The 13,305-nt window shown below is 49.7% G+C and overlaps 1 protein-coding gene across 2 annotated transcripts in view; it reads left to right on the top strand.

The window, feature by feature from the left end:
• The first annotated feature begins 6,557 nt into the window (after positions 1-6,557).
• Positions 6,558-13,305, top strand: part of GCC2 (GRIP and coiled-coil domain containing 2) — a 1,745,187-nt gene continuing 1,738,439 nt past the window's right edge. For both annotated transcript variants that reach the window (XM_069636885.1, XM_069636884.1), the window contains exon 1: positions 6,558-6,651. In XM_069636885.1, coding sequence (XP_069492986.1) covers positions 6,646-6,651 — 6 coding nt within the window. In that variant the 5' untranslated portion in view covers positions 6,558-6,645. The remainder of the gene's footprint in view (positions 6,652-13,305) is intronic.

Below are 13,305 nucleotides of genomic sequence, written 5' to 3'. Positions count from 1 at the left end.
GTAAATCCCGGAGCTGGGCATGAGATCGGGAGGGGTTAGGCACCATAGAGGGGGGACTGGGAAACCTGTTGTGATCCTTGCGAGTCGTGACAGAGCCCCCCCCAAAGGCCCACGACCCCGTGGGCAGGCAGGATTGTCCTGATGGAACCGGGCAACCAGACGGGGGGCGTGGACGTCCACGGCAGGAACCCAAGACCGCTCCTCAGGGCCATAGCCTGACCAGTCCACCAGATACTGAAGGGAACCCCTAAAGACCCGGGAGCCCAGGACCGCAGAGACCTCATACACGTCAGGGGAAACCAGGGAGACCGGGGCCGGGGGGGCACAAAGCCGCGTGGGAGCAGGACAGGGCTTGAGAAGGGAGACATGGAAAACAGGGTGAATCCGCTAGGACCTCGGGAGAGCCAGCCGATAAGCCACAGGATTGAGAACCCGGGACACCAGATAAGGACCAACAAACCGAGGCAGGAGTTTCCTACACCCCACCAACTGCAGGTGTCGAGTGGACACCCAGACGCACGACCCCACAGCATGGCCTGCACCTTCATGGATGCCTGGGCCTCGTGGAGATGGGTCGAGGTCTGGGCATGGACGGAGGCCAGGTCCCTGACACAGGCAGCCGCGGCTGGTTAAACAGTGGAGGACAAATCAGGGATGGGTAGGACATGGGGATGCTGACCGTAGAGTACATAAAAAGGGGAGAAACCAGTGGAAGAGTGGACAGAATTGTTATATGCGAATTCCGCGAGATGCACCACTCGTAACCAAGACGCCTGTTGCTGCAGGGTCAAACAACGCAAGTACTGCTCGAGGGTCTGATTAAGTCTTTCAGTTTGACCATCCGTTTCAGGGTGGTAAGCCGACGAGAAGCGTACATCTATACCGAGCAGTTTGGCCATTGAACACCAAAAGCGAGACGTGAACTGAGAACCCCTATCCGAGACGATGACTGACAGAAGCCCAAAGAGACAAAAGACGTGAACAAAGAAGAGCTTGGCCATGGCAGGGGCAGTGGGTATTCCTTTACAGGGAACAAAACGGGTCATCTTGGAGAACGAATCAATAACCACCCATAGAGTGTCAAAGCCCTGGACCCGAGGTAGATCCGTGATGAAGTCCATGGTCACGGTGTGCCAGGGCCTGGGGGGAATGGGCAACGGGAGAAGGAGACCCACAGCGCGACCCCTACGATGTTTGCACCATGCACAAATGGCGCATGTGTTAACGTAGCGCTCTACATCTTTCCTCATGGAAGGCCACCAGCACCATCGTTTGAGTAATGCCAAGGTACGAGATTGACCGGGGTGTCCGTGCACAGGGGAATCGTGGGACCATTCGAGCGCCATGTTGCGAGTATCCGTAGTGGGCAGGAACAACCTATCCGATATAAAGGGCAGGCCGTCATGGTACACGGGATCCCATTCGGGTAGCTGATCGGGGTGTAAGATGACCCACTTTCGTATAGCATTGAGCAAGGGCAAGGATGGGGTGCATAGACACACTACCTTGCCGCAGTCCAGGAGAGTGTCGGGGTAAACAGGTAAGGCCACGCCCCCAGGGGAACGAGAAAGGGCGTCAGCCTTTCCGTGAGCTGAACCAGAACGGTGCTTGATAACAAAATCGAAGGCAACAAAGAACTAGTGCCACCGGACCTGCCTACTGTTAACACATTTCAGGGAGGCCAGATCTTGCAAGTTTTGATGGTCGGAGTACACAGTGACATGGTGTTTAGCACCCAATAGATGATGCCTCCACACACGAAAAGCGTCCATGACTGCTAAGAGCTCCTTTTCAGTCACCGTATAGTGGGATTCGGCGTCAGTGAACTTGCGGGAGTGAAAGGCCACAGGGTGAAGTCGGCCAGAGGAGGGGCATATCTGTGACAAAACCGCGCCTAGAGCAAAGGAGGAAGCGTCAGCCTCCACGATGAAAGGCAACTCCGGGTCTGGATGCTGCAGAACGGGTGCGGTGGTAAATGCTGTTTTCAAGGCCTTGAAGGCTTGTTGATGTGTGTTCGCCCATGAGAAAGGAGTGCGGGGGCTGGTCCCACCAGAGAAGAAAACCCCGAAATAAAGCGCCTGTAAAAGTTAGTGAAGCCAAGAAAAGATTGCAGTGCTTTCAGGTTTTTTGGAACAGGCCAATCCAACACGGCCCGTACCTTGGAAGCGTTCATGGCCAGCCCCCCAGGAGTGATAGAGAAACCAAGGAACTCCACGGAGTCCGTATGGAACAGACACTTTTCTGGCTTGGCGAAGAGAGAGTGTGCCTGCAAGCAAGAGAGCACTTCGCGTACGTGCTGTATATGTTCACTCAGGTTTCGAGAAAAGATCAGTATGTCGTCTAGATACACCACAACGAACACGTCCAGGATATCGGAGAATATGTCGTTCATGAACCTCTGGAACGTGGCCGGAGCGTTGCATAAACCGAAGGGCATTACTGTGTATTCATACAACCCGTAGTGAGTGCAAAAGGCGGTCTTCCACTCATCGCCCGGGCGTACACGAACCAGGTTGTAAGCCCCACGCAGGTCCAATTTGGTGAAGATGGAGGCGTGGGAGAGACAGTCGAGCAGGGGCGTGATCAAGGGTATGGGGTACCTATTTTTCACTGTGATGGCATTAATCCGTCTGTAGTCTACACATGGACGTAGATCGCCCTCTTTTTTGGGGACAAAAAAAATGGGACTAGCAGCTGCAGAAGTGGAGGGGCGGATATGACCTAAGCGGAGGGCCTTTTCGATATATTCTTTCAAAACCACATCTTCAGCGGGGGAAAGGGAGTAGATCCGACCCGTGGGAATGACGCTGTTGGCTAGCAGATCTATCGGGCAATCGTATGGGCGGTGAGGCGGGAGTGCTTCTGATGAACCCTGATCGAATACTCCTGTGTAGTCTTGGTACTGGGCCGGTACAGATGTGGAAACCAGGCCGACTGTGTGGTGCTCTACCAGGGAACCCGAGGCTGTGGCGTCCCTGATGGTCAAGTGAGCAATGGAACCCAGAGCTTGAGCGGGTGTAGCGTCCCCGATGTTGGCGGGAAGGCAGAAATGCTGACATAGATCGGACTCGAAGTGTACTAATCCAGCCTTCCAGTCTATCAACGGGTTGTGCTCCTGGAGCCAGGGTATCCCCAATATAAGACCGAACTGGGGCATCGCAATGAGATCGAAGCTCAAGGGTTCGGTGTGGATTGACTGGATTGTCAAGAGCATCGGGGCCGTTTGTTGTTTGATAGGTCCGGATATCAAGGCGGTGCCGTCAACCGCATGTACCGGTTCGGGTAAGGGTTTGGCCAGGAGCGGTAGGTTCAGGGAATGCGCAAGTGTGATGTCGATGTAGTTACCCGTGGCCCCAGAATCTATGATGATGGTAACAGGGTGTGAGATTCCGGGCGTGGGGTGGATAACTGCTTGTACATGGATCGGCCTGATGCGACCGAAAGCAGGTGTGGCGTTCGGGGTAAGACCAGAGGTGCTCGACCCAGCCCCCGTGTCTAGGGTCGAGCGGTCCGAAAACCCGAGAACTTGAGTTTTGGTCTGCGGGGGCATTCCTTGACATAGTGCCCTGTGAGCCCGCAATAAAAACAGGCGTTGTCTGTTCTTCTACGCTCTCGTTCTGCTGGTGTGATCGGGCTCCGTATGCCCCCTATCTGCATGGGTTCAGGAGTGGTATTGGGGTTAGCTGTGCACCGGGCAGTGGAGGAAAACCTGCCTCGGCTCTTCGTTCTGAACGCCGGGCGTCTACCTGTAAGGCTAAGTCCACTATGTCTTGGAATGCGGTGGGTAGCGAAGGAACAACAGCAAGAGCATCCTTCATGGCGTTGCTCAGGCCCCTGTAGAACACAACGGACCTCTTGTTTTCGGGCCAAGAAGTTTCTGCTACCAACTGATTGAATCTAGTAATATACTCGATCAAGGAGCCCTTCCCTTGCCCCAGGTCCAGGAGTTCTAAATCACGGGACTGTACTTTATAACGAGTGATCGAACACCCTTGACATTTCCGTAATCAATAGGTCGAAGTCATAAAGGGTAGGGTTGTCCTCCTCCAGGAGGGGATTGGCCCAAGCAGAAGCTGTACCAGCTAAGTGGGAGAGTGTAAAGGCAGCCTTAGGGGTGGAGTCTGGAAAAGCCTGGGGTCTGCACAGGAAGTGTAGTTTACACTGGTTCAAGAAGGTCCTGAACTTACTGGGGTCCCCGTGAAACCTTTCGGGAGCCGCCAAGGGGAAGGGGGACGGTAGTAACACTGGTATGGGACCCTGGGATGGCGGGACAGGAGGAGGCGTGCGCAGTGAATTCGATGGGATGTCCCCAAATTCAGTATCGGGAGGCAAGGGGTATCTGGTGCTTTGGATATGGTCCAGGCGCTAGTGTATGGCAGTGGTAGCTGCGGCCATATCAGTACGTAACACGGTTATGGCTTGTACCATAGCAGCCAGGGATTCATCTGCGGCCCCCTGCATGACTACACGACAGGTTGGCTTCACAGTCTGTTGTGACTTGACTGTCGTGTAGTCAGGAGAGACTTCTGTCCACAAGTGCCGCACAGGGAGGAGCAAAAAGACTCCCTGTGCAACCCTAGAGGCCACAGGTGGGAGATCTTCTTCCTCCGGAACCGCAGACCCTGAGAAACCCCGGACCACTGCAAAGAAAGCACCGGTTAAGTTATGCGCCCAACAACCACCACTAGTCAATACAATAACAAGTTGGAACAGTCTTACCCAGTGGAGCGGTGAGGTACTCCGGTATACCCATGGGGTTTTTCTGGGATTCTCCAGAACCCTCACTATCAGGGAAGTATTGCCAGAAGGTCAAACGTACTTGAGATGGAACGGGCCCACCCGTTGTCAAAGTCCAGAACAAGGACCAGTGATCATAGTGCCAGGGATAAAGAAGACGAAGTCCAAAAGCAGTCTGTGGTTCGTGACCGGTAGTTCCAAAAGACAAAGCCAAGGAGATCCAAAAGCAATTCCGTGAAGCAGTCCAGGGTCGGTATCTGGGTATTCAAGAAATCAGGTACGTAGCGCCGAACAGTGTCCAAGGATTTAAACAGCTGTGAAGCGCCGGTTGCACCGACGCGGCCGTTTAAATACTGGCGCTTCACTCCCCATCTGGATACATGACCCGCAGCCTCCGGTCACGTGATCTGCTGCCGCACGCGTGCGTACCTTCCGGGTCACGTGACCAGCAGCCATGTCCTGGGAACGTGAAGCATTCCTGGAATGCGGAAGTGCGGCTGCACGGAGTCGATCCCTCAATCTCCATGGGAGACGCCACTGAAGCGGGCGCCGTAGCGGGCGGGTTGCAAAACGCTGGGGACCATGTGGTGGCAACCTAAATGAGGAGGATACTGGTGAATCCCGGAGCTGGGCATGAGATCGGGAGGGGTTAGGCACCATAGAGGGGGGACTGGCAAACCTGTTGTGATCCCTGCGAGTGTTGACAGTATTTCTGATTGAGGCAGAAAATACTTTTTAGTGGTAAGAGATATCATTTTCAACCATCAAGGGCAGGAAGTTAACCATTCTATCAATAGACCTAAAACTTTTTATGCGCGCATTAAGATTTTGTTTCCAGGTAAATGTCATAACGTTATAAACCGACTCCCATTACTTAGGGCAGAATCATGGCAGATGGTTCACTTCACTACAAGTTCCCCCGCATATTTTGAAAGGAACTATCTAATTTACTCTTGATCTCGGACACATGTACAGATTTAGGGTGACCAGATTTAAAAAGTAAAAAACCCGGACAGGGTAACTAACATAAAATTAGGACTAACCAGAGGTCGGAGTGGGCGGGAGCGGTGTTCCTATACTTTTTATTTTTAAGTTTCACTGTTACTATAATTTTATTTTAAAAAGAAACCGTTGTGGAATGGTGTATTTTTAAAATAAAAGTGTAGGAAGAAGTTGAAGCTTTCTGGTGTATTTTTAAAATAAAAGTGTAGGAAGAAGTTGAAGCTTGCACTTCAGTGCACTGCACTGCGCATTCCCATAAATAGCAGGTGTGTTTGTTTGGATTGTGTGTGGGAGGGGGCGCAGGGATGGGGTTTGTGGGGAGCAGGGCAGACCAGCAGGGAACATAGTTCGGCAGACCAGCACGGAACATAGTGCCACTACTTCTTTTCGTACACCACTGGGACTAACGCTTGAAAGTGACTGACAAGGCACTACACTAAAGTAGCGTTCGCACAAGAAAGGGTGTTTAAGTGTTACTGTTCAAAGAAACACATATTATAATTAATTTATCACAAACGAACACTATATTAAGTTGTAAAATGCAGCATTTCTTCTATGTGAGATTGTGCATTCCTGCCTGCCAGCTAGTAAGACGTACTACAAAAAACCGCGACCACTGCAGTTCCAATATGGGAACATAATCTTGAGAAAGTGGGACAGAACCCCATACAGACTGCACACAGAGAACTCTGTGAGCGGGCATGGAGCGTAATAGGACGTGAATAGGTCACAAAAGACTATACACGTACTACATTGCTTGGAACGTAAAGTGTCCTCGCGTAATGAGGACGTGTTCGTGGGTCCGTTTCTCTAATAGGAAGTAATCACAAACCATACACTGACAGCGCTATGCTGTGAAGACTCGAACAGAAGAGGCTACTTAGTTCTCCTTCTTTCAACTTCAGTATGGAGGTAAGAGGGGAACGGGGCCAACATTCAGTCGAGGGGAACTGCTTTCACTACAAAGTGCCATGGTAAAGAAAGGCGAGTGTGATTTGTTTTTGCACTCCCCCGACGATCATTTCTCAGCCAGTCATCAGCACCCGCACACTTTTGTTAACCTATCGTAGTTAGAATGATAGTCATCTACTGAAATGCTTGTCCGATTTGGACTGTTTAGTAAAATGGATTTAACTGAATGTTAGCACGATTTTTAGGGACGGGGCCACACAGGGATCTAGCCACTGATTGAAATGGGGCCAGAATGGAGAATCGGGCCATGAGATCAATGAAACCTGACCCTTGTTCAGGAAACACAGCAGCCACCAGCACTCCAATATACAGTAGAAAAAAGCGCTTCACAGACCAGTAAACAACACCCCATAAAGAGACAGCTCCTGTCTACATCATGCATTCCAAGGATGCCAACAGCATGCGTCCAGACCAAAATATAAGCACTCACCATTTGGCAGCTCAAGATCCAGTCAGTTAATGGGATGAAACTTGCTTGTATTGCGGAGAAATATTGTGCGAAGGAAAAGTGTGTTTATAATTGTGCAGTGTGTATAATTGTGTGTGCTGATCAGAAGGGATGTCAATATTGAGGTCTGCAGTTTTTATTGTGGTATCCTACCTGAGGTATCCTCCCTGGGTACACTGTCACAGGGGCCACTGGATGCAGGGAAGTCGCTGGTATTTCGTGGGACAACCTCTTGCTGCGTGTTGAGCGTCCTGATAGCCTGTTATGGTTGACCCATGTAGCATGGGCCCCTCTCAAGGGAGCACCCGTGTCAGACGAAGGGAAAGAGCCAGGAGAAAGAGTCGGTATGTAATAAAGAGGTTAAGAAACCAGTCCTGCCTCTGCGTTGTCTGTTCCGTGCCTGGCAAACATAATCCACATAATCCAAGGCCAACAACTGGCGACGAAGGAAGACTGCCTGCGCCGCATTGGATTCCTGCAGGAAATACAAGTGACATCTATAGAAATACAGAAAAAGATGAGGCTGTAGCGGCCATCACATCGACCAGAGACATAGCCAGAGGACCCGCAAACAGCCCCACCATGAAAAGAGGACCAACAAGAGACCAATATCAACAACTGACACTGGGGTACCAACCACAGTGCATATGCTTCATGTGTGGCTTGGCGGTCCCGTACTCGGGGATGTGCCCAGCCATCAGCCAAAGATGCTCCAAGTGCGGGAGAGAAGGTCATTTTCACACTGTGCAGAGAAGGGAGACCATTCCCGACTATGAGACACCCGACATCAGCAACCTGGAGGCCTACAGCCAGGCAGCCACCACAGACATACCCACAGATGCCAAGAGGGATGGTGAGAACAATGCACCAAGGTCCGGACTGTAGCCCAGACGCAGTTCGAAGAGCAAGTAACCCAGCACTCTATGACCCTCATCAAAATGAATGCCCGCTGGACTTGTATCAAAACTTTGAGGAGTATGTGCAAACATTTTAAACAGAATATACTGATGAGTTTGATAGCTTGATGCATTTGGAAGAGGAGGTGGTGGAAGCCCCGAAGGTCATGGTCAAGATAGGGGAAGCAACACATTGTTTCCTTATCGATACAGGCGCCACCGTCAAGACCATGGGTGAACAGGAGTTTCGACAGATGGGGGACATAAGCAACGTGTCTCAGTCGAAGGTGCGCATGTTCCAATGGTGCGCTAATACACTGCTACCGTCCATTGGGCAATTTCAGCAGACATTGCCGCATGAAGGGAAAACGGCACAACTAGAAGTGACTTGCTGGTGCAGGAGACGGATTCCCGAGAAGGCGTGGTATATAGTTGCCTTGGATTTCTATGGGCCGATGGAAACGGGTGACTACCTGTTGGTGATGATGGATGATTTCTTTACGAGATTCTTGATCGTAAAACGAACAAACACCACAGTCTTTGCCCAGGTTGCAGGGGTGATCGATGAGGTCTTTAGTGAATGGGTCATCCCCACAAGATAAAAACGGACAATGGGCCCTCATTCAACAGCCATGTGTTTAACAGGTTTGCGAACACCTAGGGTTCATACATCAAAAGATCACCCTCCCTTTGGCCCCAGGCACATGGCATGGCAGAGTGATTTATGGCCTCCATAAAGAGAATAATGCAGAATGCCATGTTCGAAAAGATGCCAATACAAGTGTTGTGTGGAATGCTACAGCAATCCAGAACTACACCCCACAGCACCACTCGAAAGATCCCAGGGGAACTGATGGTAGCTTATCACGTAAAGACAAGGCTACCCAGAGCAGTCGGAACAAGGAGGCAGAAGGAGAACTGAATGTAAGGGAAGTGGACCTAAGTGATCGAGACGCAACAAGTGGGGCAGATCGAGCAGTGTAATGGACTGACTGGAAGAGGGGAGCGAAAATGAAGGTATTCAATCACGGTGGTGAGGTCCTGGTAAAGCAGAGGATGCAGAAGAAGGCGGACTCCAGCTATGGAGCAGTACCTTTCAGGGTAACAGAAGTCAAGGGGACCATAGTGACCGCCCAGAACGAAAGAAAGGAGGTGAGCAGAAACGCCTCATTTGTCAAACACTTAATTCATGACATGCTGTGAGCAGAAGATTGAGAAAGAGACCCGGAGCATGACATATAAAAGATGGCCAACGAGACAAAGAGCATAGACCTGCTGGATGAACAAGGGCAACTAGCGAGCGAGAGAGAGAGAGAGCAGCGGAAGACCACAGGCAATTATCAAGAGGCCAACCAGACTCACTGAAGAAATGTGAGATGCACGTAAGGAGATATGTGAGGGGCAGGTGTTTGTTGTAGCACAGGCCCCTATCAAGGAAGGGCAGGATCCAGGGAGAAAGAGTCAGTACATAATAAAGAGGTTAAGAAACCAGTCCTGCCCCTGTGTTGTTTGTTCTGTGCATGGCGCTCATAATCCAAGGCCAACAGCACTGTGCCTGTGCCCTTACTGGGGGATGGGATGTATCAGGGTTCTTATCAGGAGGCATGTGAAAGATTAGATTAGGACCTATAGGCACAGAGCATATGGACATAGTATTAGTCTGCGCTGTCTGGCACTTAGTCGCAGTGATGCTCTCTGCCCATGCGCATCCTTGTACTCCTACATGGCAGTAGACCTTTCACCAACAGCATTTGGAACTATTCTGTAATGGGGATAACGGAGGAGAGTTGCAATTTCAAACTAGGAGGCACTAATGTTTTTGGCTGTGCTTGGGCCAATTCCCTCTTTTAACTGGACTGGCCCCCATACTCAAGCATCCTGATTGCCTGCATGACCTCTGGTACTCCATCCGGGCCCCATCAAGAGACGCTTTCATTAGTCTGATGTTGTGTGTCTATAGTGAAATTCGGAAAGAAGTACCTAGGGGGAGAGGAGACTTCGGAAATTGGCAGAGAGTAGCTTGGCCAGAGATTGATTCTGCCAATTTGGGCATGGCTATGGCCGAAGATTCATTTTAGGAGTGTATTCAATAAAGGATCACAGGTCATGCTCTCAGTTTTGACTCTGATCTGAGCTGTTTTCTGAATTAGGTGACTCGGCATAGGTCTAGGGTTGTCAACTCTGGACCCCGAGGGCCGGGATCCTGAGGGGTTTTCAGGATATCCCTCATTAATATTCATGAGGAAAAATGTGCTTACATCTAGAATTATTGTTTGCAGATTTTTCTCATGCATATTAATAAGGGGTATCCTGAAAACCCAACATGGAACCGGGCCTCGAGTTGGGACAACCCTGGAGGCATTGAAGGAATGTTGGCGCAAACCTCTGACAGTCTATTGGGCCGAGGAAGCAACCATACAACTTCAAATGGAATGTAAGGAAGAGCGAGAGCAAGTGTACAGAGGGGAAAGTGAGCTGTTTGTGGAGACTATAAGTATAGGAAAAGTACATATTCTTAGGGTTCGAAATTGCTATAACAAACTAAACTCAAGATTAGTGTTTTTAAACACTTCTATGAATAAATCAAACACACATTCTTTCGCAGATTCTTTTTGAAGAAAATGATTGTAACCACAAGAATATTGAAATTTCAAAACATAATATTTGTGCAATACGAAAAATTCAAAAAGATCAACGGAATTCAGTGCAAAGAAACATTTTCGATAATTGGAATTTTCAAAACATAGATCTGGGCTCTATGCGTTTTGGGACTATTTGCATCCCAAACTTGAGTGGGCAGAGTTGATTGTGCATTGTGTTTTATTAAGAGGACACGTAGTTCCATCATTGCACTGGGGTTTTCCATAGCTACCCTGGGATTAGAAAAGAAAAATCAACATGGATGTATGCATTGCACCATCCAATTCTGAAATATCTTGTTTGTTCCCATATGGTGTGAGATGTTATGCAGTTAAGAATGGCAGATTGGGCCCAACCTCTGCCTTTCTGCACGAGGTTTGGAATTTGGATTTTGCCATCCACTGCCTTTTCAGATTGGATAGCGTTTCACCCAAATCTGAGAGGTCAAACATTCCAAGCATAAACTAAGGGTGCTTTGATATTTTTGGAAAAAAGAGGCTTAGAGCATACTGCATGCTCTAATTGGCTAACATGCCTCGCATTCCAGCCCATCATTATATAGGTTGTTTGGTCTGTTTTCTTAATTCAAACTGCCCGCTGTAAGGAACTCATGGTGGCAATAGTAAAGACAGACACAAGTGATCAAAGTTCAAGGGTGTTTATTAAACTGTATGAACAGTAGGTTGGAAAAACACCTAATCGAAACCTAAATCTAAGATGGGAGCAAGCGTCGACCATCAAATGAAAATGAGGCAGTCCTAGTGGTGTTGTGTCAAAATGAAAAGGGCCTATTCTAAGAAACCTATTGCCAAACCTTACAACTAATACAAAAAGGGTGTGGGATAGATTTCAAGGAAAGAAAGACGTGTTCACAAATAATATGTCAGGATGTGGTAGCCTGGGTCTTCCTTGCCCACGTTTTGAGCATGGGGTAAGGTGGGATCTTGGAGCACAGCACACACTCGAGCATTCCCAGCACAAGACGACATTTCCACTTGCAGCTATCAGGACCGTCAATGGCCAAGTCTTGGTTCTATTGAAAAATAAAGGTTTGTTTCCTGGTTTCACTTAGGGTGAGGGTTCTTCTCCCCTGGGTCCCCCTCTTCCAGGCGCTGACCCCTGTTCCTTGTGGTGTTGGGAGATAGTTTTTCACCCCCTGGATCACCCTCTTCTGGGATTAGACCCTAAAACAGTCCTTATCGATATTGAGGCCTTCGGTGGTTGAGTCTCCTGTTTTGAGGGCCTGATAGATAGGTACACAAAACAACTAACAAACATAAAGTTACGGTCTATATATATCTCGGGTGACGGCTTCAGACCTGGGTCCCCCTCTTGTGGGCGCAGAGCCCTCTTTGCTTTCAGCCTGCCTCCACTGGTTTCACAATGGCTTTTGTCATCACAAATTTTAATGTCTTTTTAAACATTTCCAGTGGACATCCCACGACAGGTTCACTGTCAACACACTGTTTCCTGGGACTTTAGACTTTGTACCCTCTTCGTCAGATCCCTCGGTCGGGTTCACGCTTGACAACTTCACATTCACTTTTAATTGGTTTGTGGGATTCACTTCCCTTCCTTTCTCACAGTTCTTTGGTCAAAGGCTTTCGACTGTACAGGGATTTTGCTTGATCTCCTGTATGACCACTTTCTCCTATCCTGTCGGCTCTTCTACGGCCTTCTGGTAGCTGTAGTTTTACCCAGACGGGGGTCAACCAGAGTTTCTCGAAGCAGCACCCATGTGGTGCTGGTCCCCTCTGCAGCTGGTCTCCCCTTTACAGTTCTTTGCTTTCCCTCACTTTGCGACTTTCAGTCATCACAGCCCGGTTCTTATCAGCACTCCCCTCGACTCACCGGCTATGATGAACCGTTTGGTTTTCCTCTTACTGGAATCAAGGCCGGTACCGCAGAAGCAGGAATCTCCCTCGCTCCGGCTTAGCGGCATCAATACACTCTGTGTACCAATAACATCTGTTGCAGCACGCTTGGGCTATTGTCCTCGGTCTTAAGTTTCTTTCAGTGGAGGGTTCGCTGGGTTTTGTCAAAAAGGGCAAGGTCGTGCCTCTCCTCGTCAGCCTCTCCATATTTGCCACCTTTCTCCTCCTCTTGAACTGCCGGATCTGGATAGATGTCTCGTGTGGTCTGCCTTGCTCATACTGTACTCTCTTGCTCCACCTTTTATCCCTCTGGGGAAGGGAAAGGGCCGTCGGGTGTGTGTGATTCTCGTCAATTGTCTGACTTTGCCCTGACCATTGTATTGGGACATGTCCGGTAAACGGCTCTGGTGTTAATCAGTTGTGCGAAAATGTGTTCATGTTAGGAAAGGGTGGAGGCAGTGTTTTCGAATGTCCTTTGTGGTAGGATGGGGAAAAGGTATTGAAGGAAGGGGGGATACTGCGTCTCACCTGTCGGTGTCCCACTCCCACTTCCCGAGGACTCCCATCCAGGTGATCCTCCCTCACTAGTCCACCCCAAGGAGCTGCATCCTATAGCCATGGCCATGCCCTGGCCACTGGATAACAGATCCCTGGGGTTTAGCTTGGGAGACATCTTCAGGTTTCTCAATCCCCCTCCCCACCCCGTCTGCATTCTAACTACGAATCTGTTCTGCCC

The sequence above is a fragment of the Ambystoma mexicanum genome, chromosome 7p (genome assembly GCF_040938575.1).
Source record: "Ambystoma mexicanum isolate Mex_15411 chromosome 7p, UKY_AmexF1_1, whole genome shotgun sequence".
NCBI classification, from domain to species: domain Eukaryota; kingdom Metazoa; phylum Chordata; class Amphibia; order Caudata; family Ambystomatidae; genus Ambystoma; species Ambystoma mexicanum.
The sequence above is the reverse complement of the archived record's forward strand: the minus strand, read 5'-3'. Positions and strand labels throughout refer to the sequence as shown.